The sequence below is a fragment of the Mesocricetus auratus genome, unplaced genomic scaffold (genome assembly GCF_017639785.1).
Source record: "Mesocricetus auratus isolate SY011 unplaced genomic scaffold, BCM_Maur_2.0 Super-Scaffold_100025, whole genome shotgun sequence".
NCBI classification, from domain to species: domain Eukaryota; kingdom Metazoa; phylum Chordata; class Mammalia; order Rodentia; family Cricetidae; genus Mesocricetus; species Mesocricetus auratus.
The window spans coordinates 2005956-2032942 of record NW_024429206.1 but is presented as its reverse complement, the minus strand read 5'-3'; the positions used below and the strand labels follow the sequence as shown (position 1 = coordinate 2032942).

Sequence of the window (26987 nt, the reverse complement as noted above, 5' to 3'; positions counted from 1 at the left end):
GCACAACTGGAAGAGGAGAGAGTGGTGGTGGCATTTTGGGGAAGATGGTCATTGGGTGGCAGCTTTAGCAAGTGCCCAATTCAGATTGGCAAGCTAAGGAATGTGTGGGGGCTGGGGCACAAGGGTCCCCAAAGTACCCAAGATGGCTTCTTCTGAAACCAATGTGAGATAATGTTTTGGGGACTCAGTGCCATGTTCTACCTGAGTAGTTAAAAAAGGAAAGTGTACCAGCTATATACTCATGTTCCTCGTGCAATGTGAGCTTTTTTCTGTGTGGTTTCTGTGGAGAGCTGGTATGCAGAACCTACTGGGTGTGTGGCCTCATGCTGTGTACAGAGCTTTCTTGACAGTTGTGGATGTGTGGCAAATGCAGTTGTGCATTAGGGGTGATTCCTGGTAGAAGCCTGATCTTGGCGGCAGCCCAGCTCTGATTCTGACTTAAAGCAGCCCTCTCAGGAGGAACAGCCACTTGTCCCTTAGATTTCTCAGGATGCATTGGGTGTTGCCTGCATATCCTGTACCAGCCAGTTCCTCTGTCTGTAAGGAGCAGAGGAGCCAGTGTCAAAATTTCTGTGGTATGGCTAGCTGTACCTCAAAGAAATCCTGGCCTTACTTAACCAGTGCCTTGTTGCTTAATGGCAGAAACAGGTAATGCTGCGCTGTCTCCAGGGTGCAGGTGTGGTTAGAGAATTTTGTGTGCCGGGCTTTCTCAGTGTTTATTCCCATCCTCATAGAGAAACTGAGGCACTGAGTAAAGTGGGAGTCACCAGTGAGATTTCAGGTGTAGATTTCTGGAGAGTGGCCTGATCCCTCTCTTCGTACATTGTTGCATTTTGTTCCTGGCTCTCATGTCTAGATTTCTGCACCCTGGCTGTCCTCCCCCCTCCCTGTAGTTTGCTCTTCAGCCTGACACGACAGCTTTCTCATCTTCAAAAGGCCCAGCTTCCTCTCTTGTGAAAGCCAGAGTTCTCACAGGGACCCTTCTGAGCTGCCCTGGCTACCCTGCCCCCTCAGGCCAGGGGTACTGCTCAGAATGTTGGCACTGAATGGCCTAGACCCGGACTGGGAAAGAGGAGTGGCTTCTGATGAGGTGAGGTGGTGGTATCTTCAGTATCCCCGTTTCTCCTCCATCTGAGATGGGGATTGGTCAAGCAGAGGTGGGGGTAAACTTGCTTCTCAAGACTTCAACCTCAGGGTCATTCAGGAATAAAACCCACATTTTCTCCTAGGTCTCAGGAACACCAGTGAGTCTGTCTGTCTCAGGGCTTCCACACATTTCTCCAGCCTACAGATGCTGTCTCCTAGCTCCCAGGACGAGGCCCTGGGCTTCCTCTGCCCTCAGCCTTGTCAGCTGAGCATAGCAGGGAGGTCTGTAAATTGCTTGGGAAAACCTGCTTCCTGCTCTGGGCCTCAGGTCCTCCTCTGCAGGAAGGGTAATGAGGCAACATGTGCTTGTTCTCCCCGCCACCCATTGGGCACCAGTGTGAGTCCTGTGGTGAACGTGTTTCAGTCTAACCCAGGCAGGCCCTGCTAGTCCCGTATCCAGAACCGGAGCACTTGGTGGTCTCTGGTGTCCAGCGCAGAGGAAGAGCAGGCTCAGTTTGGATGCTTGCCTATTGCCCCTCCCCCACTTGTTTGAACTCACCCAGATCCTTTCGTGTCTCAGGCTTGTGGCATCAGAAATATTCAGGCTGGCTTCAGCTGCCCCTGTGCTACGGAAGAGGCTATGGGGGACACCCCGGACAACAGCTGAGCAGCAGTTGTGCTGAAGCAGGCGGGGCCTGGAGTGTGGCAGAAGACAGCTGAGATGTGCCGTCCCAGGACTTGGAGGAGAAAGACTGGACAGATGGGTTGTTGGCTGAAGAGCACAGGCCAGGGAGAAGGGCTTAGGGCAGACTGTCCTTCTCGGGGTACTGACCTCACGGGGGAGCGCTGAGGATCCAGTCTGTTCTGACTGAAGGCTGCCACACCTAGGGTAGCCTGGAGCAGGCATCAGCCATGTGGGTCCTTGGCTCTACCCTACAGCCCCCGAGCTTCTCCCCTTCCCTGCCTTGGCCTGCTCTGGAACTACCTTCCACCCCTTTTCATGGTCCTCACTCAAATCTAGATCTCACTTCTTGTCTTTTATGGCTGTGGGAAACTGTGTGTTCAGAGTACACAGAGTCTATATCCTCACAAGAATGTCCCCAAGCCGGCCATGGGGTCAGAACTGAGGTTCCAAAGGTCTCTCCTTACAGCTACCTTCATTCAGGCAAACTGCTGCCCTTAGGTCATCTCATTGGCCCTGCCCTAGGCCTCAGCCCTCACAGCAGTTTAAAGAAACAATGCCCTGCCCCCCCCCAAAAAAAAAACAAGTCATGGGACCAGAGACCAAGGCTGTGGTCTGTCTAAGGACCATAGCTTCTCTACATATTGGAACTGGTTTCAGAGCCATTGCTCTGACCAGCAAGGTAGACATGATGCAGTAAATGTAGACCCCCAGCAAGTGGTCTCCATGCTCCTCCCTGGATAGTGCTGCTAATGTCAGTGCTCGACCTACACCTTTACACCTTACCATAGGGTACGGTCTGCTCTTGTCTCCAGGTGACCCTCTGCCCAGACAGTTGTGCATAGTGCAGTGCAGCTGCTAGACTAAGATCTGAAGGGATGAAGGTTCTTTGCCAGAACCTTGGTGGGTGGAATGCTCAGGAACACTTGTAATTGCAGTGTGGACTGTGGCTCTTGGATCCCTTGGTGCTCTGGGCTCCCCAACTTTTCCTGAACCCCTGCACTGTAGCAGTAGGTCTGTGGGCAGCAGCATAGTCTCTGCCTCCTTGTATCATAGGGCATCCTGCACTGGTCACAGGACGCTCAGGAGCCTTGGTCTGTACACTGAAGTGTTGGTTGCTGGCAGCTAGGTAGTGGGTATGAAGGTGATGTCCATGAACCTGGAGATTTCAGCTATGGGGTGCAGTGGTCTAGAGCCTTCTGGAACATGTAAGGAAGTCATGAGGGTTTGAGATGGATTGTCCTCTTGGGAGAGAAGGGTAAGCCGAAGAGAGGGAGATCTGGGTGGGAGAGCCCTATTTCTACCTTTGCTGGAGAAACAACGAAGATGCCATGGCAATAGGTTGGTGCTACCCCCTGGGGTCAGGAGGCTGCAGGGACACCTTGAACTTGGGATAGACTGCAGTCAGAGAACAAGTAAATGGTAGATTAAGCATGAGGGGAAGTATGAGGAGGGCTGCTGGGATTTTTAAGTAGTTGGTAAGAAGGAAGCCTGGAGCGTGGTTGCCTGTACAAGACTCTGGGGCTCCAGACTCAGATTTTGGGGGCAGTATTATTGTCACATGGACTGGGAAGCTGGGAACAAGGCTTCAGACTATTCTTGGGCCAAGCCTTCCTGCTTTGCCAAAGGGAACAGCTTGTTGATAACAGGAGTAAAAGTGAGCATGTACCTTCTTGGCTAAAAAGGATGGGGCTGAGCCTTAGGGGTAAGCAGCCTGGCCTCTGGAGAGAAGTAAGTCTCCTCGTGGTTGGTTTACTGTGGTACAGTTAGAAATTTTATTGGTATTGCATAGTAGTAACACAGTGGGAACAGTCATTTAAGTCATCATTAGAAAGCTGAATCTGGGGGGTTGGAAGCTGGGCAGCAGTGGTACATACCTTTAATTCTAGCACTTAAGAGGCAGAGACAAGACAGCCAGGCTACATAGAGAAGCCAGAGAGATGCCGCATCCGCTGCGCAGCCTGAGTCCGAGAACGTGCGGAGGGTATCGGGGATTGACAACACAGAGACTTGTTCAACGATGTAAAGAAAACTTTAAGCAGGCCCCAAAAAGGCTCAAGAAAACTTCCCAAGAAAGGCCTCCCTCCGGAAGAGCTTCTGCTCTCTCCTCTCCCCTGGCTGGTTCTGACACCAAAAACTGATCTGGGTGTGTCAGAAGAGGCGGTTAGTCTTTGGACAAGGTTGAGGTCAGGGCGGTTCCCATGGGCAAGCCCTTTCCAGGAACTTATTGCCCTGGGCATTGTATCGTTTTTAGTAAACATGTTTTTAGTAAACATTGTCTTACAACTGCCTACTCCCAGGCCCATGGGGAAGTGGGTCTCTACTCAAGGTCTGGTGTCCCCACAGAGAGAAAAGAAAGAAGTGGCCGGGCACTTTACTAGGCACTCAGCTTTGCTGTGCTTCATGTTTGAAGCCTGGCGTGACTGTGTGGCTAGCCCTGATGTCAGCACATGATCGTCAGGTCTGCTGTGCACTCTGTCTTGTAGCTACAGGTCCTGACAGGATGACTCCCTGGGCTCCCAGTGTTTGGCTTCTGCCAGACTCCTCAGACAGGAGTCGGCATTCCCCAGGGTTCTGGAGAAGAGGTGGGTCGCACAAAGCTCTGGGCACCAGAGACCAGGCTGTCTTTTTGGGTGACTTCTCTGAGCCTTCTGTTCTACATTTGGTTTTAGTATTCAGTATGTGGATCCAGCGCCTGTCTAGCAGAATGCCTAAGGCAGGGCCTATACTGGAATTGATTCCTCATCTGGAACTTAGGTTTCGTTTCTACAGTCTGTGAATGTTTTGAGCCTTTCCTTAGTGTCCTGGCACCTTTGTAAGTGGTCAACACTTTCCCTGGCTCACTTGAAAACAGCTAGTCTAGAGCCCTGCTTTCTCTTAAGCCTGGGGTACCTGAACCTGGTGCTGCAGTCCATTGCTCCAGCAGGAGGAGGTAGATTGTAGAAGAGCAGCCATGGGGCACTGGTAAGGCGGCTCTGTATTGTGTGGTGATCTAAGTTCAAGTTAGGCCAGTGAAGTCCCTGCAGTCACTGGTGATCTAAGTCAGGGCTTTTAGAGACAGGTTCTATGGGCAGTGCTGTGGCCAGGCTTAAGCTCCAGAATGGACAGACAGAAGGACCCATTTCTCTTCAGATAGTCTAGGTGGTGCCTGAGCGTTTTCTAATGCCCTCCTAATATGCAAGGTCAAAGTTGGATTAGACCAAGCGCTTCAGAGTTGAGGTTTGGTGACAGCCTTGCCAGTACCCCTTGAGTGAGTCACCTTTGTTCCCTCAGGTGAGTGGACACACAGGATCCGCTCATGAAGGGGAATTTGAAGATCTCTTGTCTTGGGGTAGGGGCTGGCTACTCTCACTCACTAGCCCTTGCCTAAGATAAGTGAGGCAGATGACCAAGAAAACAATTTCGAGTGCAGGGTGAGGCCAGAAAGTGGACCACAGAATGGGAGCGGCAGTGAGGCCTTTGATCTTTTAAAAGCAAAAGTACCAGATAGAGAGGACAGATAGTAAATTCAGACCCCTGGTAGGAGGGGTCTGGGCCTTGATTTACCCTTACTGAGGGTTAGCATCCCTGTCTGATTATTTCCTCTATCCCTCTGCCTTCTGCTTTTGGGGAAGTCCAGGCTTGCCTCCTCCCGTATAACCCTTGGGTGTCCTAGTCCGGGACTGTCATTGCTGAGTGTCCATCAAAGTCAACCTCAGTTTATTTAGACTGTGGGTCTGAAACACCCTGCAAGCAGCCCCATCACAGATGTAACATCTCAGCCCTTAGCAGCAGGGCAGTCTTGACAGGGCCTTTATGGATAGGTGGCTAGACTGCATGCAGCATGGGGACAATGAAATCAGGACCTGCAAAATACTTGTGTGTTGTAGAAGGTCGTTATGCTCAGCCCTGGCCCGTCCAAGACAGAAAGGCAGGCCAGGAAACTCAGGCATGGTGGCTCTGCCTCTGAGGCCTTGTGAGGACAGAGTGGCTCTGTGGTGGTCCCCCCTTGGCTTCCTTGTGATTATCTGTCTTCTGGAAGGTTTTGTCTTTCTATAGACCTTCTCTGGCCACTGCTTTGCATGTGAGTGTTTACCTCATTTCTGTGCCACCATTGGGATCAGTGCTGTTCATTGCTGTAGAAATGGGGGCCACAGAACATAGGGAACAGATGACCACTGACAGGGCTAGCTGGCTGCAATGGTGTTGAAGTTTGACAACATGAAGGATAATTGGCAAAGCTCTCTGCAGTCTCCTGGGTAGTGATGCTTCCTGTGGAATGAAGTATGTCACTGGGAAGAACTGTAGGTAGTTGGGGTCACCAGGGGGCATTTCCTATGTGTCACCTAGTGAAGTTCACAGGTACCCTTAGCCCCAGGCCAATGATATGTCACCTCAAAGAATTATCAGGTATGCCATACATGAAGATTCTACAATACTGTTTACTACATCTACCATCACCTGTCCATTTCCCTTCAGACATGGCTTTCCAGGTTAGAGGCTCCATCCCCTGAGGAGCCACCATAACCTGAGAGCCCGCTCTGTCTCCAGGGTGTTCCCACAGGCTGACAGACATTTCCTTCTTCCTCTGCAGAAGGACATGGCTCTGAAGCCGCATGAGCGGAAGGAGAAATGGGATCAGCGCCTTGTCAAGAAGCCTCGAGAGTCAGAAAACTGCCCGTCTGCTGAGCTGGGTGAAAACAGGCAGCCCCTGGAGGTGGGCAGTCCGGGGCAGGATGCAGAGCCCGCTTGCGATGAAGGGACTAGGAAGGTCCCCCTGCAGCCCTCCCAGCAGGTGAGCGTCCTGTGCCCTCCCTTACTCGAGACTTCTGCAGTGGCAGGATCTATACCAGGACCATACACGCACCTGGACCCCACCCGTCGGCGTCTGGCCTGCCTGGCAATGCGCTCCATCGTTGCTGGGCTTGGGGTGTGGGGTAGACAGGTAGGAGCCAGGCTGGTCACAGAGGTTCGGGGACCTGTCTGTCTGCCCAGCTGGAAAGGCCTGCCTGTCTGTCCAGTGCTATTGCTTCTCCCCAGGAGTACAGGGGTGTATGCTGGCCAGGATGGGCGACAGTGCCAAGCTGATAGGCCGGCCCCGTTTCCCACTGCGTCCGTCAGGTTCCGCCGACTAGGTGTCTGGAGACATCTAGAGTGTCTCTGTAAATGAATGTGGGGATCAGACTCCTGCTAAGAAAGGGGAATGCTTAGCCAAAGGCTTCAGTCAGGTTGGTGGCCCAGCAGTGAGAGGAGAAACCAAGAAAAAGGATGACCCCCCCCCCCCAGAGCAGGTGGAAACTGGGCTGGGCTGCCTGAGCCTGGGTCTGTCCTGGGTCATGGCTCAGTGCTGCAGCTGCCTTCCTCCTGGGGATCCTAGGCCTGTGCCCTCTTTTTATGGAAAAGGGCTTTTCTCAGCAGTTAAGGCTGCCTTCTGAGCTCCCTTGGGTATTGGGCTCTGGAGAGGGAACAGCATGTCTTGGGCCTGGGCTGGATGGGGGGGTCCGTGGGCGCACCTGCCCAGGTGGACACATACTCTTTCTTCCATGCAGGTGTGCTCCCCAGAAGGGGGGCCGCTCCCAGCCAGCCCCTGGCACCAGAACGGCCCGGCCCAGCACCAGCAGCAGCAACAGCCCAGCCAGTCCAGCCAGCCCCAGGGGCCCCTCCCAGCCCCGGGGCAGCCCTGCCAGCCCCAGCGGCCACCCCTGGGTCAGCGTGCTTGGCCCCATGGATCACTTCTAGGCTTGAGACAGCCCCGGCGCCCACTTCTGGGCCCTGGTCAGCACCACCGGCCCCAGCATCTGCTTCCGGCCCCAGATGAGCTCAGCCAGACCCAGCGCTCACGCCTGGCTCAGTCCCGCAGGCCACTGTTGGCACTACCAGGCTCCAGGCAGCGCCTGCGGTCCATCCAGACTCCATGGCATCGCTACCCACTCCGGTCCCTGTTGACCTCGTGTCACCGCTGCCGGTCTCTACTGACCGTGTGGCACCGTTGCCGGCCTTTGCAGTCGTGGACCACACTGTGTCTCTGTGACCAGCCCTGCAGGGCTGCCTCAGGACAGCACTGCCAGCCCCCACAGTCTCTGCTAGCCCAGTGTCCGCACTGCCAGCCCCCTCGGACTCTCTCCTTGCAACCACGGCGTCATCCTTCCAGCTGCCTTTCTGGCCAGTGCTGCTGCCCTCAGCAGGCACTCGTGGCCCCACGCCAGCAGAGCCAGCCCCATAGGTCCCTCCTGGGCCAGGCTAGCTGCCCCCAGCAGTCACCGGTGGGCCCCAATCAGCCCCAGCAATTGGTTGAAGGCCCAGAGCAAAGTAGCCCTCCTAAGCCTGCCCTGCTGAGCCTTAGACAGTCACAACAACAGAAGTGCCCTCGTCTTAGCCCGGAGCAATCCCACCTACCTAAACAGCCCCTCATGGGCCCAAAGAAGCCCCTGAGGTCACTTCTGGGCCCAGACCAACCTCGCAAACCGCAACCATTACTTCCCCTACCTGATCGCCCTTCACTTCTGGGGCAGCCAAGCCTGGCCCCCCAGCCTCTTCTGAGGCCCCTTTGTCAGCTGAGGCGACAGTCCCTACTGGGTCTGGTACCAGCCCGTCAGCCCCCGCCTTCGATCCTAGGCCATCCCTTCAGACCCCTGAGGACACAGTGGACTCGACACTCTGCCCCAGGGGTGGCCCGCCAAGCCCCATCTGTGAGTCCTGGAGCCTGAGACTTGTCGATAACTCCCTGGGTGAATTTGTCATGCTAAGATTGGGCTGCACTAGTGAGAACCTTTGCTCTTTAGGCCTAAGATGCTTTCCTAGATGGCCCTGAGGCTGATTCCAGACTGTTTGGTTGACTGGGGCCTGAAGCCAAGGCAGGAGCCCCTGCTGTGCCAAGATTAGGCCCAGGCTCCTCACATCAGAAGGAGAGATGAACTCCATGTCATCCCATCGTCCTATACTGTCCCCTTTAGGGGGGGGCAGGCCTTTTGTTACTGTGCTGTCACGTGTGCTGCTTTATGATGGACACCTCCTAGGAGAGGTCACACAGCCACCCCAAGGACTTGGAGACTGTTGGGAGCCTTCAGCATCTTTTGGTGCCTCTTAATCGCCAACAATGTCTTTGCGTCTCCCGTCATGCTTGTGCAGGTGTGAGTGGTGTGTGCATGTATGCCTGGCACGTGTGATGAGTGCCAGCCTAGGCCTCACTCTCCTGTCCCCCACTTCCCACGCACTGTGTTCCCTGCCCTGCACAGAATGGCTTCAGTGACTCAGGGCCTTAGTGTGGACTTGGTTGGCCAGGTTTCAGGTCACACCTTCTGGCTATGGGATGATGCTAGTGTCGGCTTGAAGATCCTCCAGCTGCTTAAGAGGCGGCTTTCTCCACCCCGGAGGCACTGCCAGAGCAGCTAGAAGCCTCTATCTAGAGTCTTCGTCCCTGCTACAACAGTATTCAGCCCTGATTTTGATGCCTATTACTGCAGACCCACCTTTGGGCCTGCACCTGTCCCACTACCTGTGATCAGGGGTTGTTCACCCCGCCCCCAGTCCCATCTCAGGGCAGCCAGCCCCTGGAGTCCCAGTGGCTAGATTGAATCCCTGAAGGGGAGGTGACCAGAGCAGAGAGGACCCTGGGCTTGGAACCTCTGTGCTGGCTACCTGGGGCTGTCTTGACTGAGTGGGCTAGGGGCCTCAGTCACTATCTGGTACCCGTTCTCTTTAGTCCTGTTTACACTGGACAGACCCCCTTTCTAATGCTCAGCTACATACAGCCTCTGAACTGAGATTTTGGGACTTATTTTTCTGATTATAAAAATAAAAAGTGCCATGCCGTTTTTATAACAGTGTTTTATAGTTCAAATAGACGTGTGTCCATGATTTATTCCATTGAGTGGTTTTGTATATCTTCCGTTCATTAAGTGCTAGACAGGAAGGAGGCTTGGGAGTCACATTCTGTCTTGGTCTGGGGATGTGCTGTCCTTACCATGATCCTCAGAATGCTGTGGTACCCAGGCATGAGCAGCAGAGGTTTGAGGTAGGTGCTGGGTGGGGCTCTTGAGGGCAGGATTCACACTCTGAGCCAGGCCCATCCATGCCAGTGTTTGAGGAGGGTTGACTGCGTGGGGAAGGCCCAGGGAACCTAGAGTCTGAGTTGTACTGCCTCGGATCTACCCTCAGCAGACTCCGTTTGTGGGAGGGGTTAGGTCCTTCTGTCCTGTTGGAGTCAGAAAGTGCATTGTAAAGTTCTGTTATTACATCTACTGCCCTGCTTAGCCTGTTCCAGGGTTGAAAAGCTGGTTGATTGTACCTGAAGGTATCTGTTGTACCAGACCACTCTAGGTGTCCCTTACCTGCTATCCTTGGTACAAACTGACAGTGGAGGGCAGGTCAGCCCAGAAAGTGGAGGCTGCCTAGGCTTCTGGGATGTGGCATTTGTGGAAACCTGCGGGCTAAGGAAGAGTACTTAAACCTGGTGAGCCAGAGAGAGAGCTCAGCAGGTTGAGGGTGTTTGTGTGCAGGTCCTGATCCTCCGATGCCACAAGGTGGCAGGAGAGAACAGACTCTTGAGAGTTGGTCTTCTACCTCCACACAGATGCTGCTCTCACATATGTACATACATGACTTAAAAAGGCCAGCCACCATGGGGAGGGAAGCTTCACCAGGACCCTGGTGGCTGGGTCACACGGGCCGTGTTCTGGGACCTATCTGGGAGAGCTGCTATAGCAGTGTACTTACAAAAGGCCAGCTCACAAGAACCGGTGGAGACCAGGTTCCTCTGGGTTTGGCAGATTCTAGTGTTGCTAACCAATCTGACCAAAGGTCACAGCTGTGTAGGCCTGCCAGGACAGGCAGCTGCGGGTGGGAGCCCTGAGGTTTCTTGGAGCTGACCACTCTGTGGGGCAGTGGGCTCATCTCGGTTGGGGTGGCATGAGTCTGGGGTCCAGAAGACCCTTTGGAAATGGTGTCTGGTGACAATGCCATCATTTGAGTGGTCATCAGCATCTACTTGGTACTGCTCGGCCTCTCGTGCTCTGTACCGGGTTCAGTGTAGCCCCCCTTACCATGGGTATTGTAACCAAGAATGGGAGAGCCTGAGCAAGCCAGTGAGGTTCTCCCAGAGTCTCGTAACAGGAAGGTGAACCTTGTGAGTAGTTAACATATTTGGGCTAAGTTCCCTGGGAGGCTGGGTAGCCCCTGTTGTAGGGCCTGGAACTAGAATGATCCTTGGGTTCTACCATGGCTGAGTCAGAATTTGAGCTGGGGCAACCCAGAGGAAGGAATGCAGGCAAGCACAGGCTATCGTGGACACCAGCCAGCACGTCCCCAAGGATGTGTGCGTCCCCAAGGATGTGCGTGTGTGCGCGCCCGCACCCATGCACACCTCACGTTGCTTTGCGTGACTGCAAACCATGTCTGGCTAGGTGGATGCTCATGACATATCCTATCCTGCCCTCCATGTTAACAACACAGCCTGTGAAATTAGGTTACCAGCCTTCCCAATCTGCTTACCAGGTTTCGTCCAGACACTAGTCCCAGCTTGACGTTCGCCTCATGGAGCCTCTTGCTCCAACGGATAAACCTTCAGAGTCTTCACCCTAGCAGTCTTAGAGGAAAGAGAAACAATTATGCCCTAGCTAAGAAGTGAGGCCAGACCAGAATAGAAGGGCAAGGTATCAAGGCCGTGGAGCACCTTATCTGGTTTAGATGGGGTGCTGTGCCCCCTGCCCTGGGTATAGCATAAGGTACGGCCTGACCTGGGATGTCTAGCTGCCTGTCAACCCTTCTAGATGGGCCCAGTATCCCAGCACACAAGTAGCGGAGTGTGCCCCTCCCTAGCTTGAATCGACAATGACGAGTGGCAGTTGGCAGAGAAGAGGGGAAAGTCCACAGGTTTCCTAGCCCACTACAGGACCTCCTAGGCAGTTTCTTGAGAAACAGATATGGATAGGTATGGACTCAGAGCAGCAGTATTGGTAAAAGTAACATGAGCCACAAGGATTTGAAATGTCCTGGGGTTCAGCAAGGAGCAAGAGAAATAACTGTCCTTTCTGTATGAAATTCAGTTTTGTCGGGAAGACACAGGAAAACAGTGGTTCTCAACCTGTGGGCCACAACCCATTTGGGGGTTTTCAGATATCCTGCATATCAGATATTTACAATTATAAAGTAGCAACAAAATACTTTTATGGTTGGAGGTCACCACAACACGAGGGTCGCCATAGCATTAAGAAGACTGAGACTACACTGCAGTATACAGTGGAGGAAGCAGACACTGAGTGTGACAGCTATGTGGAGAAGCACTTTGGGTTGGTGTCAAGGAGGAACATACAGGACCCAGACAGAGTGCAGGCCGGTGGGAGGTGGTGAAGTTCCCCTGCAAATCCCTGTGAAAATGAAATGGGACCATGCTATGGTTTAGACCCGGGCATCTCTCAAGGCCCATGTGCTAAAAGTGTTAGCCTCTGGCACTGCTGGCATGCAGTGGAAACCCTAGAAAGTGGGACTTAGGAGGAAGTCAGATTATTGGAGGCACGCTCCTGAAGGGCATTGTGGGTCCCTGGAATCCTGCTAGTCTGTCTCGTTTTCCCCTCATGTTGTGCTGCCTCACCACAGAACTTGACTATAGAATCCTAGTAGGGCGTACAGAGGCTCGATGCCCTTACCCTTAACTTTTTTTTTTTTTTTTTTTTTTGGAGACAGGGTTTCTCTCTGGCTTTGGAGACTGTCCTGGAACTAGCTCTTGTAGACCAGGCTGGTCTCGAACTCACCGAGATCCGCCTGCCTCTGCCTCCCGCGTGCCCTTACCCTTAACCTTAACCTGAGCCACCAACCCACCCTCCACAGGGGACAGTAGTGAACAATGACAGGGAAAGAAGGGGACAGAGTGTCTTGGCGAGGTAGATCTGAGATGGGTCCCCTCCTGGCCAGGTGACAAGACAGCTCAGTTCTGAAGAGAGAGGACTATGTGGAGTACTCAGGTCTGAAGCCACATCTGGGCACCTGTGGAGAGGAAGCCCCCAGTGAATGTTGTGGTCGGGGGTGGAGCACCATCAGGCCTGGCAGCAGCAAAGCAGAAAAGGTGAGTTTCACTGCTGTCCTAGCTGAGGTTTTTTACTGTATTAGCACCTGTTCTTGGGTCTCAGAAGACATGGGAAGCCAGGGCCCAAACCTGACGATGAGTAGGGTCTATGGGTCGGAGAGCAGAAGGCATTAGAGAAAGTCACAGCTCACAAGTTGGTCTTGTGAGCTCTGCTGAAGTGAATCGGGGTTACTTTGGCTGTGAACTCCTGGCACAGCTCACTGCAGGAGAGCATCAGTTACGTGGGTAACTTGGGCCAGTGCCAAGTTTGGACCCAAGATGTGCTACACCTGCAGAGTTCCTCAAATGACCATTGTCTACAGTAGGGCCAGGGGTCAGTGTCCTGAGGATGTGGGAGCAGGGGTCAGTCCCCCAAGAAGAGTAGGCATAGAGTGGCTGCTGGAGCGCCGGAGCTTGGAATCAACACAATGGAATGCATTGTGTGTACAGGACATAACCATGTACATATGGTATATTCTGTCTATAGAATACACTGTATACACAGGGTGTATTATGCTCATGAAATGCATGTGCCAAGATGTACCTATGGAATGCATTGTGTGTACAGGACATAACCATGTACATATGGTATATTCTGTATAGAATACACTGTATACACAGGGTGTATTATGCTCATGAAATGCATGTGCCAAGATGTACCTATGGAATGCATTGTGTGTACAGGACATAACCATGTACATATGGTATATTCTGTATAGAATACACTGTATACACAGGGTGTATTATGCTCATGAAATGCATGTGCCAAGATGTACCTATGGAATGCATTGTGTGTACAGGACATAACCATGTATATATGGTATATTCTGTCTATAGAATACACTGTATACACAGGGTGTATTATGCTCATGAAATGCATGTGCCAAGATGTACCTATGGAATGCATTGTGTGTACAGGACATAACCATGTACATATGGTATATTCTGTATAGAATACACTGTATACACAGGGTGTATTATGCTCATGAAATGCATGTGCCAAGATGTACCTATGGCATACAGGAAGTACCGTACACACAGGGCATGGCGTGTACTTGTGACACTGTGTATACAGGACACTGTAGGGTGGCAGTGCTGCAGGAGTGTCTTCCATTGGCTTCTTATACTGAGGTGCGGGGAGCCTAACCACTCTTCCACCTCTAGTCTATTCTGGGTCTGGGATGCCCAAGGGAGCCGCTGCCCCTTGCAAGGATTTCCCAGGGTTTACAGCAGAAAGCAATCTTATTCCTCCTCAATCCAGGAAGTGAACTACCCCACCCTGTCTGCATCTTGCGGGTGCAGAGGTTAGGTGGACTGCGGGGGACTCACAAGTTAAGCATTTGTCTAAGTATGAAACAGTTTGAGGCGATGTGCATGTCTCCCTGGGAATATTCTAGCTTGTGTGTGACTCATCGACCTTCATGTACGCCATCCGGGTCATGCTCTGCACTTACTCGGGTTAGCTGTTCCTGCTGTCATGTGTATATTCTCAGCCTGAATAATGGAATTCTGAATTTCAGTGGGCCTTGGTGCCTCTTTGAAGTGCTCCAGAACATGAAGGTGTCTGGGGAGCAGATGAGCTGTGCACAATGGGTAGTACATACACGTTTCGTAGACAACCTGGGACATGTGCATGGTGGCATGTGTGTTCATGTGTGTTTCTGGGTCTGAGTGGTGGTGGACTTTCTAACTTCTGCAAGTGAGAAGGGGATACTTCTGGGCTCTTCATCTGCAGCAACACACGGCTCAGGGCCCAAACCTTGGACAGGCTAGCTCTGCCCCAAACCCCAGTGCATGTGAGCACCAGAACAAAGCACGTGTTTCCTGCCTGGGACAGCGGTGCACTTGGCCACCAGCCCTGGTGTGCAGCCTCCAGCTGAGTAGGGGAAGGAGGCTCCTCGTCACTAGAGCCACCATGTCTTGGCTTCTGGAGCCCTTTCCCAGCCAGCTAGTCTGCTTACCCCATTTAGAGGAACACCAGCTTGCAGAAGCTGGTTGCTAAGTGTCCAGAAAACTCGCAAGCTGCTAAACTGTTGGTAGCTTCAGGCAGACCTTGGTGTGAGCATTTACTGTGCAGAAATTGGCAGGCGTTCCCGGGGACCTCCCTCTCCCATAAAGCTGACTTAACCACACAACACTGGCTTTGCTTTGGTCCTGCTAATTGGAGTGAGTCAGGGTTCCTTCCACCCTGCCCCTCTGTTTGCCCTGCTGGGGTTCCAGGAGAGTACCACTCAAGCCTCCAGTTATCATGTGTGGTACCTGCACAAGTCCATGCACTGCACTGTGCCTCAGTTTCTCTGCCCAGTCGGTAGCATGTTCACATAAATACCATTGAAAGGTCTAGGTGCAAGATCCTGTCAGTTTAGCTGGGTGGTAGTGGTGCACGCCTTTAATCCCAGCACTGGAGAGGCAGAGGCAGGCGGATCCCTGTGAGTTTGAGGCCAGCCTGGTCTACAAGAGCTAGTTCCAGGACAGTCTCCAAAGCCACAGAGAAACCCTGTCTCGAAAAACCAAAAAAAAAAAATCCTGTCAGTTTATTGTGGTGTTTATGTCCCATGTCCTGCCCAGGCTCACACTCCTGAGGAGGTAGGTAGTGTTTGCTAGCACATGCTGACAGAGGCTGCTGGGTGGTGGGGAGCAGCCTGGCTCACAGTCTACCCTACCTACGTTCTGGACCTTGGGACATGCTGGGCTGCAAGGCTGGTGCAGAGAGAACACTGACCAGCATCGTAGGCTTGGGAACCCAGTAGGATAATACTGGTCTTTCTTTGAAACCTTGTGAGCTCTATATGTCTGGACCCCTAATCATTGTCCGCCTCCCTCCATGTCTCTTCCTGGAACTCTCTTGTCCCCTTGGCTGATAGCCTTCTTTCTCTTTGTGCACCCCCCCCCATAGAACTGTACAACCCAGAGACAAGGGCTGAATCCCAGACTAAGTGCCCAAGAAAGTTCTAGCAACAAGGCTGACAGTTTAGCTTCTAAACCTGTTTCTTGGAGCTGCCCTCAGGTGCTGTCGGGATGCCCTGGGCCATGTTGCTGTCTGGTGAGTACATGGTTGAGAACAATTAAGACCTGAGACAAAGCCAGGTGTTGGTGACGCACACCTTTAATCCCAGCACTAGGGCAGAGGCAGGTGGAGCTCTGTGAGTTCAAGTCCAGCCTGGTCTACAGAGTGAGTTCCAGGACAGCCTCCAAAACAATACAGAGAACCCTGTCTCAAAAAACCAAAATCAAACAAACAACTCCCCCCCCCCCAAAAAAAACAAAGCCAACCCTGGGACGAGAGGTGGCTGAGTGGTAAGAGCAGTGGCTGCTCTTCCAGAGGACTTGAATTCCATTCCCAGCATCCAGATGGTTGTTCACAAGCATCTGTGATTCCAGTTCCAGATCTGATGACCTCTTCTGGTCTCCATGGGCACTAATGCACTGGTACACAGACATATATATATAGACTACACACCTATACACAAAATAAAAAATAAACAAAAAATATAAAAGATAAACCATCACACCTACTGGGCCAGAGAGATGGCCCAGTGGGTAAAGGCACTTGCTGCCCAGCCTGACAACCTGAGTTCAAATTCCTGGGACTCACTCCGCGAAAGGGAAGACGTGATCTCCACAAATTGTCCTCCAATTTCTACATGTGCACTATGGCATGCCTACTCACATACATACACAAGATAATGTATACATTAAGTTCCTATATGAGGCCGGATGAAAGACCAGACATGAGGTCCAACATGGCCAGCCTACAAGACTGATAAAAGAATTGGTCTTAGAGATGACCTCGGAAACACACAGGGGCCATAAGGAAGAGACAGAGATGGAATGTGGCTGTGCCTACCTGGGGTGAATGTGCAGTTGCAGAGACTTCATGTTGAGAGAGACTGCTCCACACCCAAGCCCAAGAGAACAGCTGCTCAGAGTGTCAGCCTGTGGCTCTATAAGGTAGCTATGTGAGAGGTACAGTAACTGGGGTTCCTCCTTGGGGCTTGGCTTCCAGTCATTCCCTGGAGACCTCCTGGGCTGCTGAGGCTATACAGGAGATTGCAGGCCATAGTTACCCAGACAGGTTTCAGGAGCAAACTTTAAATGATTGGACCACCTTGACCTCCATTCCATGTCTGAAGCCTCACAAACTGGAGTATACAAATTAGTCCAGCTCTGTCACAGGACAAATGAAACATCACCCAGCATAGGTAGTGAGGGGTCCTGCCTGCCTTGCGCACAGAGCAGCCTTTTCTGGTGGTTCTCCACCCTCTCTGCAGTTTCCTTCTTAGTACCTGCTGCTGTCTTTCTTTTTGTTTGTTTGTTTTCCTTTCTTAGATTTGCTGGGAGCCATGTGATTTTGAAGGCTCTGTGAGAGGAGGGGTATGTGTCTGGATGTCCATTGTTCAGAAGAGCCCAATGTATAAGAACTTTCCCAGGAAATGCTGGCTCGTTGCTTGGTTGGATGTTTAGTTTGTTAGTTGGCTGGCTGATTAGCTGAATAGTTGGACGGATTGATGATGGATGATTGTGGCTGGTTATTTGGGTGGATTAGTGAACTGTTGGATAAGTGGACGGTCTCTGTGGCTGGTCTGCAAAGTCCAAGGGTGGGTATAAGTACAGCTACTCTCATCTGCCCTCCTGGAGCAAGCAGGCCACTTCTGGCTCCAGGCAGACACAGAGGTCCAGGTATACTGATCTCATCCTTCCATATGCTGGGCAATGGTGGCACACGCCTTTAATCCCAGCCCTCTGTGTTTGAAGTCTGCCTGGTCTACAGAGCGAGTTCCAGGACAATCTCCAAAAGCTACAGAGAAACCCTGTCTCAAAACAAACAACAAAAATAGTTCACCTCATCCTTCCGCATGGAAGTATGGCATCTCACATCCTCTGGCATAGCTACTGGGAAACTTTAAAAGTGGGTAAGAAGCAGGAAATGGGGCTGAAGAGATGGCTCTGAGGTTAAGAGCACCGGCTGCTCCTCCAGAGGTCCTGAGTTCGATTCCCAGCAACCACATGGTGGCTCACAGCCATCTGTAATGAGATCTGGTGCTCTCTTCTGACCTGCAGGAACTTATGCTGCCAGCAGAACACTGTATACATAATAAATAGATAAATCTTAAAAAAAAAAAAAAGTAGGAAAGACCAAAGGGCAAGCAGGTTGGGCTGTTTTGGATCCACCTGGTTATATAGAAGCAGGTGACAACTGTCCCATGTGTCTGTGATTGCAGTGTTTTCCAGAATACAGGACTCAGTCAGCTCTATGAAACTGCAGGAAATGGGGTTTTCAACCCTGAAGACTGTGGCTTGCTTCTTCTCTGATCTTTCCTTATCTTGACCAATTAAGATCTCCTTTTACAGAAGACAGTTATTTAAGAAACGATAGTAGACATAGCCCATCCCACCTACAGGGTTCTACCATGGAGTCATAGGGTCCATCACTCACTCCTGCATCTGGCTCAGAAAAGATGACTTCTGTATGTGTGTGTGAAGCAGGAAGCGTGCCTTATGTACTCAATCACACAGATGTGCGTTTCAGTCTTTGTCCACTGTAGGTCAGAAGAGAGAATGCCCTCATCACAGCCAAACCAGTGACAGAGATACCAGTAGATTCTCAATGGGTCTAGTAGTAACAAAAAGTCTCCAAGGGCAGGTCAATCAGTAACTATGATCACCTTCAGCTCTTCAGGCTAGCCTAGGTCATTGCACTCTACCTTGCCTGGGTGAAGGGCCCCAGTTTAGCCTGGATATGAACAAACAGTCTGTTTCTTGGCCTTGGTGCTCTGTTAGATCCAAAGGGAGGGGGAAGTTGACAGATTCGGAGGCTTAAGCCAGTTCCAAGCCCTAAACTGGTTTTAGGGCTGGCACATTCTTATGGTGAAATAACTGGCTGGATTCTAAGGATTTTAACCAAATGTGAGTGAACCAGTGGCTCTGAGATACGAGACCAGGGGAGAACAAATGTTTGCATGCATTCACATAGCCTCTCAACATCCCGTGCTAGCTGAACACTGCACCCAGTTTGTTTATGAGGAGACCAAGTTCATCCATTATAAGATGTGGGAATGGCACTCCAGGCAGTGGTGGCCCATGCCTTTAATCCCAGCATTCGGGAGGCAGAGGCAGGTGAGTTCAAGGACAGCTTGATCTACAGAGTTCCAGGACAGGCTCCAAAACTACAGAGAAACCCTGTCTCCTAAAACCAAAACGGAACAAAGGATGTGGGAATGTCCCCATTAAACAGACTTACACTGGGCAGAAGTATGAGGTCATCACACCTGGACAGTTGTGTTCATGGCTGGGGCCAGAAGATGGCCTCTGCAAATAGTCCCAGGATGTTATGAACCTAGCTATGTAGCTGGGTGTTCCTGCTAGTGCTGGTGTCTAATGCCAAGGCCAGTGATATCTGTCACCTTGCCTGGGCCTGTTTTCTATTTCTGAGCTGGGAGTGAAATGAGTTGTCCTAAGGGCTGTTCCACACAGCCAACAGTCTCAGAACGTGCAAGCATTTTAGACAGCCAGTGTCAGCTGGCCCCTGGGATGTTCCGCAGATGGCAAGCCAAGGCATCCAGGAGCTAAGAAGTAGCCAAGGTCACATACCTAAGGAGTTGCTGTGCCTACTGAAAGAGGCACTGTGGGTACATGGGATGTGGTAGGGAAGGGCAGCCCGGTCCAGGCATGGCCTCAGCAGGAAGAGATCAGGCTCTGGGCAGGGAGAGCAGGCCTGGTTTGTAGCCTGTCAGTCTCCTGGGGTGTCTTCAAAGTCAGTGCCTGGAAGAATCGAGGACAGAGCCAGTGGTGGTGTGGCTCCTTGGAGCATTTCTTTCCTGTCCTGTCTGGTGATGAATTTGTAAGCAGTCAGCCAGGCGAGTTCCTGCCCGAACATCTCTGTTCCTTCTGCTGTTTCTCCCAACAGACCCATGTCTTCAAGTTAAGCGGAGAGCTCCCCTGCCCCATTTGGCACTTCCAGCCCTGGAATGAGCCTAGTTCCAGTTGCTTTTGTGGGGGAGGGCATGACCCTGGTCAGGAAGTCTTGTTGGTCAGTGTGTGTTTGCCTGAGACTCTTTCTCCCTGTCCCCAGATGAAGGTCACCATGGCCAGAGGGGGTGACCGGAACAGTGATGATGACAGTGTCCTTGAAGCTTCCAGCTCTCAGCATAGCAGCTCCCGGGACCAGCTGAGCGATGTGAGTACCCATCACTGACATCCTGAAGGCCTCCTGCAGGTGTCGCATGGCTTTCACCACGCCTGGCGGTATACATGGAGGCTGCTCATGAGCAATTAGGAGTTAAATTAGGACCTCACCAGTAGGAGGGGTGTAAATGAAGGACAGCAGTTAGGAGCTGGCAGGAACCCATCTGGAATATTAAGTATCTCATAGTACAGTGTAGCAGCCTGAGAACTGGCCCCGGAACCCTAAGGTGGACATCCTTGTGGCCTAGAGCAGATGCTACACCAGCATCCTGCAGTGATGACTAGTAGAAATGATTCCACAAATGTGTCTGAATCCATAGATGTCAGGCCATGTCTGAAACAGGGGCTAATCTTGCCCAAAGCAGGGTGGACAGATAGTTGTATACCTTGGCATGGGTCCTGAGGTACCTGGGGCTGGTGTTGCAGGGTAGGGGTTGTACATACAATGATCTGAATTGGGGCATATATCAGTGTCCCTGAGAGGCCCCTGGGTTCCAAATCTCTGGGTTAGTCAGCCACAAAGCCAGGTGGAAGGGGTCTGGAGCCTGTCACAGGGCTGGCCCACCACTGGGGTAGGAACAGAGGGGCTACCCACTGAGTTGGTGGCTCAGGAGATGACCACTGACACCAACATGCCCAGCTCCTGAAGTGGCCTCAGGGTGGTACATTTTTTTTTGAAGGACTAAATTGAATGAGTCGTGTCTCATTATCATTTAAATAGGGGATTGGGGGTGCAGCCTGCTGCCGCAGAGGGAGGCATAATTGCCAGGCTCCTGATCTTGTTGCCGCAAGATGGGAAAATAGGCTGGTAATTGTCTGGGGCCGCAGGGCTGCCCTAGTTAGCACTCTAATTGCAGCCCAAGATGAATGAAGCAGCATTCTGAACACAGCTCGACACGAAGCTGAGAACTCACCAATTATGCCCCACCCCCACCCCTTCAGCTGCCTGTGGCTGGCAGGTGGGATCCGACCAGGCATAGGATTGGGTGAGCTCCGCCCTCCAGTGACCCTAGGCCTAGCCCTGTCAGTGTTCTATAGGAAAAGGTGTCAGGGAGGCCCTGACTGAAGGGAGGACTTGCAGCCTGGCCTACTGGTTCCCATTTCCCTTTGCTGACTCTCCTTTGTGTCCTCTACTCTCTGTCCCCATCGTAACTGTCATAAGTCATCATGTCGTTCCCCTGCCATGCAGCCCCCACTGTGAACTTTGCAGTAACCTAGCGCACCCCCCCCACCACAGCTTTTGCTGCTGCTGATGCTGCATGTGCACACAGGTGCAGGTGCGCGCGCGCGCTCGCGCACACACACACACACACAACACACACACACATGTGCAGGCACACACACACACACACACACACACACACACACACACACACACACACACACACACGCTTGAACCTGCCTGGTACATGGCCCAGCTTGAGATGCAGCTGCCTCTGTTCTGGTGGTTCTTAAGCCAGATAGAAAGAACCTTTCCAGTACTCCTGGGTTCTCATGCCAGCCTCCACCACGGTTGTTGGCTAACCCTCAAGCCACTTGGCCTGTAGGGCCCATGCTGTCACCCTCCTCTAGGGGGGGTCTGGTGAGATCAGCAAGGGTCTTTCTGCTGCACTTTGGGGAATGGCTTTAGCATCCTGATCCTGAAGGAGCTGTGGATAGTCTAAGGGCATCTCTGTGGGGCCCCCTCGATTAGGTAGGGCCTGTCTCCTAGGCTCGCCCAGAGCTATTGCAATAACTGCTGACCTGGCTAAACCAGAAGGGAGACCACTGCTTCTAAGAAGACTCCAGAAGCTCTCTGGTGCAGGAGAAGACTATGCTCAGCCCTGTTCTCCCCTTTCTAGTGAGGCCCTACTGTCCTTACCGTCTGCTGGGGACAGTTGGCTGTGCCGTAGCCTGTCACTGACTGTCTTCCTACTTTTTCCCACAGAGCTCTGCGCAGGCGGTTTCCGGGAGAGGCTACTCAGTAAGTCTCCAGCCCCTCCTCCCCTGCTGTCTTTGTCCTTGCCTCAGGGCCATCCCTCAGCCACAGCTGCCTCTCAGCTCCAGTGCCCAGAGGGCCCCACCACCCTGGAACCCTCCCCTTCACAATTCTGGTTGGTTCTGACCTCAACAGTTGCTGGACAGGCACAGGGTGGACATGCCCCTCCCTGCACGGGGAGCTTGATGCTCAGGGACACACATAAGGCAGGGTCTCCAGGACCTTGGCCAGGAACCTGAGGTGGGTCCCTGGGTCGGAGATCAGGGTACAGAGAAGTAGGGAGCCAGGCTGCTGCTAATAAGTTGAGCAGGCTTCTGCCTCTGGGGTCTGGCTAGGGACCAAGGGTCTGTGGTGTCAAAGATGTCTGTGGTGTGAGCAGTCATATTCCAGGGTCCAGCCCCACTCTGTCTGCTAAAGGAGCTTGGATTTAAGCTAGACACAGAAGTCCAGAGCTACTCTGTATGGAGAGATTGTGGGGATGGATGTGTGCCCAAATGGTGGGCTCTTGGCCCATGGAGAGCTCCACCGGGGCGGGACAGCATTCAATAGACCCATGCTGCACAAATCCCCGGGTGGGCAGGCATCCTCAGGTCAACTGGGGGCACGAACTCAGGTGCAGGCAATTCCTTCATCTACCTGAGGTGGAGTGGCATAGCAGAGCAGCTCTTACACCCCCTCATGCCTTCATTTTCCCTTAAGTATCAGGAGAAACATTAATGACATCATAAAACCCAGAGCTTCATAAAAGCCATTTCTGCAGATTTACTGCCTTTTTGGCTCATTGGAGGGCTGGGGTTGGGACTCCACCTGCCTCATCCCTGCAGCCCTGATTTACTGCCAGTTAGGGCCTGCCTGGCTCACTCTCTAAATCACAGCAGCTTTTTATGGGGTATGTAATTAACCCATTAGTTACCCAGTGGGGCCTACTGGAGCAGCTCCCCCGACCCTGGTATCTACCTGGGATTCCTGGGCGCTGGAAAGAAAGCAAGGAAGGAATTAGTGGGTCAGCAGCTCAGGCGCAGTGGGCCTTTCAGAGGCCAGAGCAAGGGTGGGGATATCTGCCTTGGCTGGAGGAGGGGCCTAGTGTCTTTCTTCTCTCTCTGTCTGCACTCCTTGCTCCTCTAACCCCATTTGTACCTGAGGATGAGAAGGCCAGGGTTCATCAGACCGTGCTCTACTGTCAGCCTGGGTTTGGCTGAAAAAGCTCAGTATTTGGGCCTTTGATCTTAGGGTCTGTGGACATCTTGGAGAGGTGGTTCCTGTAGGTGATCACCTATGGGGACTCTTCAGAGGGAGATACACCCTTCTTTGCAGCCTTGTTAACGTCCGAGCATTGAGGAGGGTAGCCCTTGAGAGTGGTTATAGATGCCCCAGGTATGATGGACCTGCCTTCTCTGTTGCCCTCCCCTGTACCATGTGACCTGATGCTCCCGAGAATGTAGCTCTGCCTAGGACTGTGTCGGACACTGGTGATTAAGCTGCTGAGAACTCAGACCAAAGCCTACTTTGTAGAGGGCTCCAGCAGCCACAGCAGATCCTACTGGCAGTACTAGGAACAATGGGGACTGAAACAGCTGGAACTCAAGTCAACTGGAGTCACCCGTATCTGGGCCAGACCTGGGAGAGGGGTAAATCCGAGTCCCATCTCTGTCATCTAAATATCCAGGGGTCTGAAACATTCCATGGGTAGGAACAATACTGTCTTAGGGCAGGCTCCTGATGCTGTGGCCGTGTGTGTGTGTGTGTGTGTGTGTGTGTGTGTGTGTGTGTGTGTGTGTGTGTGTGTGTGTGTGTGTGTTAAGCAGAGGTTCAGTAGCTAACCCAAGTTAGATAACAGGTGATCTCTGGGCTACCTAAGCTAAAGCAGACAGATGTGAGACCCCTAGAGTATCTGGGGCATTACTACTCTGAGCTACCAGGCCAATTTTGTGCTTCTAAGTCTACAGTCATCATACAAGCATTCTCCCAAACCCTGCTTTTCTAATGTTTTCTTAGAAAGCCTACAATTAACTTGCCAGATGCTTGTAGCTTAGCCCCCTGTGGCAGCTGCATAGGAGTGACAGATGGTAGCAGGAAGGGAACCAACTGGTCCACAGTATGGCAAGCTGTAGGGTTCTCATCTGAGCAACAGACCCAGGAGGGCCTTAGAGCCTGCACATAGAGCCTAGGGCCTTCACAGACAGGCCTTAGCATTCGCAGGTATATTAGACCTGACTTGAATTGACAGATCCCTAGTGTCCTCCTGTGTAGAATTTCCTGCTCTAGAGTGCATTGATACCTGCAAGCTATCTCCACAATGAACGTCCATTTTTCCTATGGGTTCAGGTGGGAGCCGAGCTCCAGACAGAGTCAATGCCCAGTCTTATCAGCAGGTGTGTATGTTTGGATATCTGTTGCATGTGTCTGTGGATGTAGGTGGTATATGAATGAGGCTATATGCCTTATCTAGATCTATCTCTGGCTTTTGTGTATAGTAGAGTACTGTACTGTTGTTTTTCTTTGGCCTATGTATCTGTCTTTATATTTTGTGTTTTATGCATCCCTGAATATCTGTAGACATTACTCATGTGCCCCTCTGGCTTCTGAGGGGATCCTGAGTGCTCACTGCATTTATGTGCACCTCTGGCTTTGCAGTACTGGTGTGTGTGCGTGCATACATGCGTGAGTGCACACATGCGCACGTGTCCCCCACCGGAACATCATCATGTATGTATGTATATTCAACTTAGCTTTGTAGGCTTTTGTTTTTGAGGCAAGGTCTCCCTATGTAGTCCTCACTGTCCTGGAACCCACCTATCTAGACTGGCCTTGAATTTACAGATTCGCTGCCTCCCCCGTGCTGAGATTAAAGGCATGTTCCACCATACCCGACTGTAGCAGGCTTTCTTGGACTACAAGTCCCCAAATCATGACACAGAGACTTATTATTATGACTGCTCTACCTTAGCTTAGGCTTATTTCCAGCTACTTTTTTTTGTTTTGTTTTGTTTTTTGAGACAGGGTTTCTCTGGCTTTGGAGGCTGTCCTGGAACTAGCTCTCGTAGACCAGGCTGGTCTTGAACTCACAGAGATCCGCCTGCCTCTGCCTCCCGAGGGGCTGGGATTAAAGGCGTCCGCCACCACCACCCTCCTGGCTCCAGCTACTTTTGTTTTAATTAACCTATTTCTATTAATCTATGTATGTGCTGCCCCGAGACTCATTCACATCTATGTACTGTCCATCCTGCTTCCTCTGTGTCTTGCTTGCTGGACCCCTGCTGATTGACCAGCTCCCTTTTTCTTTCGGGTCACCAGCCTGGCCTATCCCTCCCCTGCCTAGTTATTGGTCACTCAGCTTTTTATTAGATCAATCAGGTGACTTATGCAGGCAAGGCAAAACAGTGACACATCTTTATATAGCTCATCCATTTTTCCACAACACAAGCAAATACATCTTTACATAGTTCCACAACACTTGGCTTCAGACTGTACTTTAAAAAAAAATAAGTTTGTAGTACTAGGAATTGGATGCAGCGTCTTGTACACGCTAGGCAAGCATTCCTCCATAAGCTACACCCCCATCCTGCAAACTGTATTTTCAAGTAGGTTAATTTTGCTAAGATTTATCTTCAGAAAATTCCCAATTATTGCTCATCCTTAATAGCTTTCATCCAAAAAGCTAGGCACCGCCTTCCTAATGTGCCCTCAAATGTTTGTTAATGCCATAAAATTAGTCAGAAAGTGATTCTCTTAGTTTGGTTGCTCACAGTCAAGGGTGTGATGATGTGTCTCCTGCAAAGCAGGGCTTAGAGGCTTCCTTTATGAAAAATAAATGAGAACAATTTCCATAGATAAAAATGCCAGGCGGCCTCCTTACACCAGTACTAAGCTGTTGTAGAAGTGCCCATGCCCAAGCATGTGTAGACATTGTCTAGGACCAGGAGCAGAGCAGGTTGCAGCAGTCATAGTGGAGCTGAGCTGACCAGTGCTGGTGTGAGGCAGACTGGAGACCTAGTTAGTCTGTAAGGGGGACTTGAATTTCCGATATTACCCTAGCTCTCCAGATGAGGTCTCAAGGCTCAGAGAAGCTACAGCACCTACCTGCCAGGCTCTGGCTTCAGGGAGAGTAGGCTGGGTCCAAGACCTTCATCTCCCCCCATCCCCCAAACACACACAACCCAGGGTCCTCCACAGGGAAGTTTGGCCCAAACTTTCACAAGTATCTTGTCAGTGTTAGAAAGGAGCTGTTGTTGGCCAGGGAGCACATTACCTTTAATCCCAGCACTCAGGAGGCAGAGACAGGTGAATCTCTTTGAGTTTGAGGCCTGCCTGGTCTACAGAGTGAGTTTCAGAATAGCCAGGTGACTATTACACAGAGAAAAGCCTGTCTTGAAAAACATAAGAAGGAGGAGGAGGAGGAGGAGGAGGAGGAGGAGGAGGAGGAGGAAGAGGAGGAAGCTGGAGCACCTTCAGGAACCCTGGCAGCCCCCACACAGCCTTCCCTGTGGTCTCCCCATTGTCCTGCAGTCTTTCCCAATGTAGGAACCCAGCTAGAGATTTGAGGAAGGAATTACTCATTTCTTTACTCCTCCTCCTCCTGCAGTAAGGGTTCAGTGGCATTTCCTGTGTGTCGGTCACAGTAGCACACAGCTCAGAGACCTACTGACAACAAATGCATGGCTGCCCTAGCAACTCTCGCCTCAGACTAGATAAGCCTCCAGCCTCCATCACGCTGGTCCTGTCAGCTCAGGTGCAGTCCTGCTTCTGGTGCTAGGCAACTTCCACACCTGCTAGGCATGGGTACTTCCAGAACATTCTGGGTACTGTGTGAGGAGAGGCGTCATTATGGGTGGTGAGTTACAGGAGGAGCAGAAAGGCCAGGCAGGTGTAGTCTTATTTACATAGTGCGACAGGGGCAGGTAGGCATGTGTGAACTATGCCTAAGGCTGGCCACGGGAAGGCCTTGGAGTAGAGCCACAGGCAGGTGAAGGGTCTGATGAGGTGAGGCTCCACCTGGGCAGTGGAGCCCAGAGGAAGAC

The 26987-nt window shown here is 51.9% G+C and overlaps 1 protein-coding gene across 9 annotated transcripts in view; it reads left to right on the top strand.

Moving 5' to 3' along the window:
- Fbrsl1 (fibrosin like 1) overlaps positions 1–26987 on the top strand; it is a 74162-nt gene that overhangs the window by 7384 nt on the left and 39791 nt on the right. For 7 of the 9 annotated variants that reach the window (XM_040731038.1, XM_040731034.1, XM_040731035.1 and 4 more), the window contains exons 2-4: positions 6342–6542; positions 19879–19983; positions 21919–21954. In XM_040731038.1, coding sequence (XP_040586972.1) covers positions 6342–6542; positions 19879–19983; positions 21919–21954 — 342 coding nt within the window. Of the gene's footprint in view, positions 1–6341; positions 6543–7296; positions 9566–19878; positions 19984–21918; positions 21955–26987 lie in introns of those variants that run through there. The other 2 variants (XM_040731036.1, XM_040731041.1) reach the window with 2 other exon arrangements.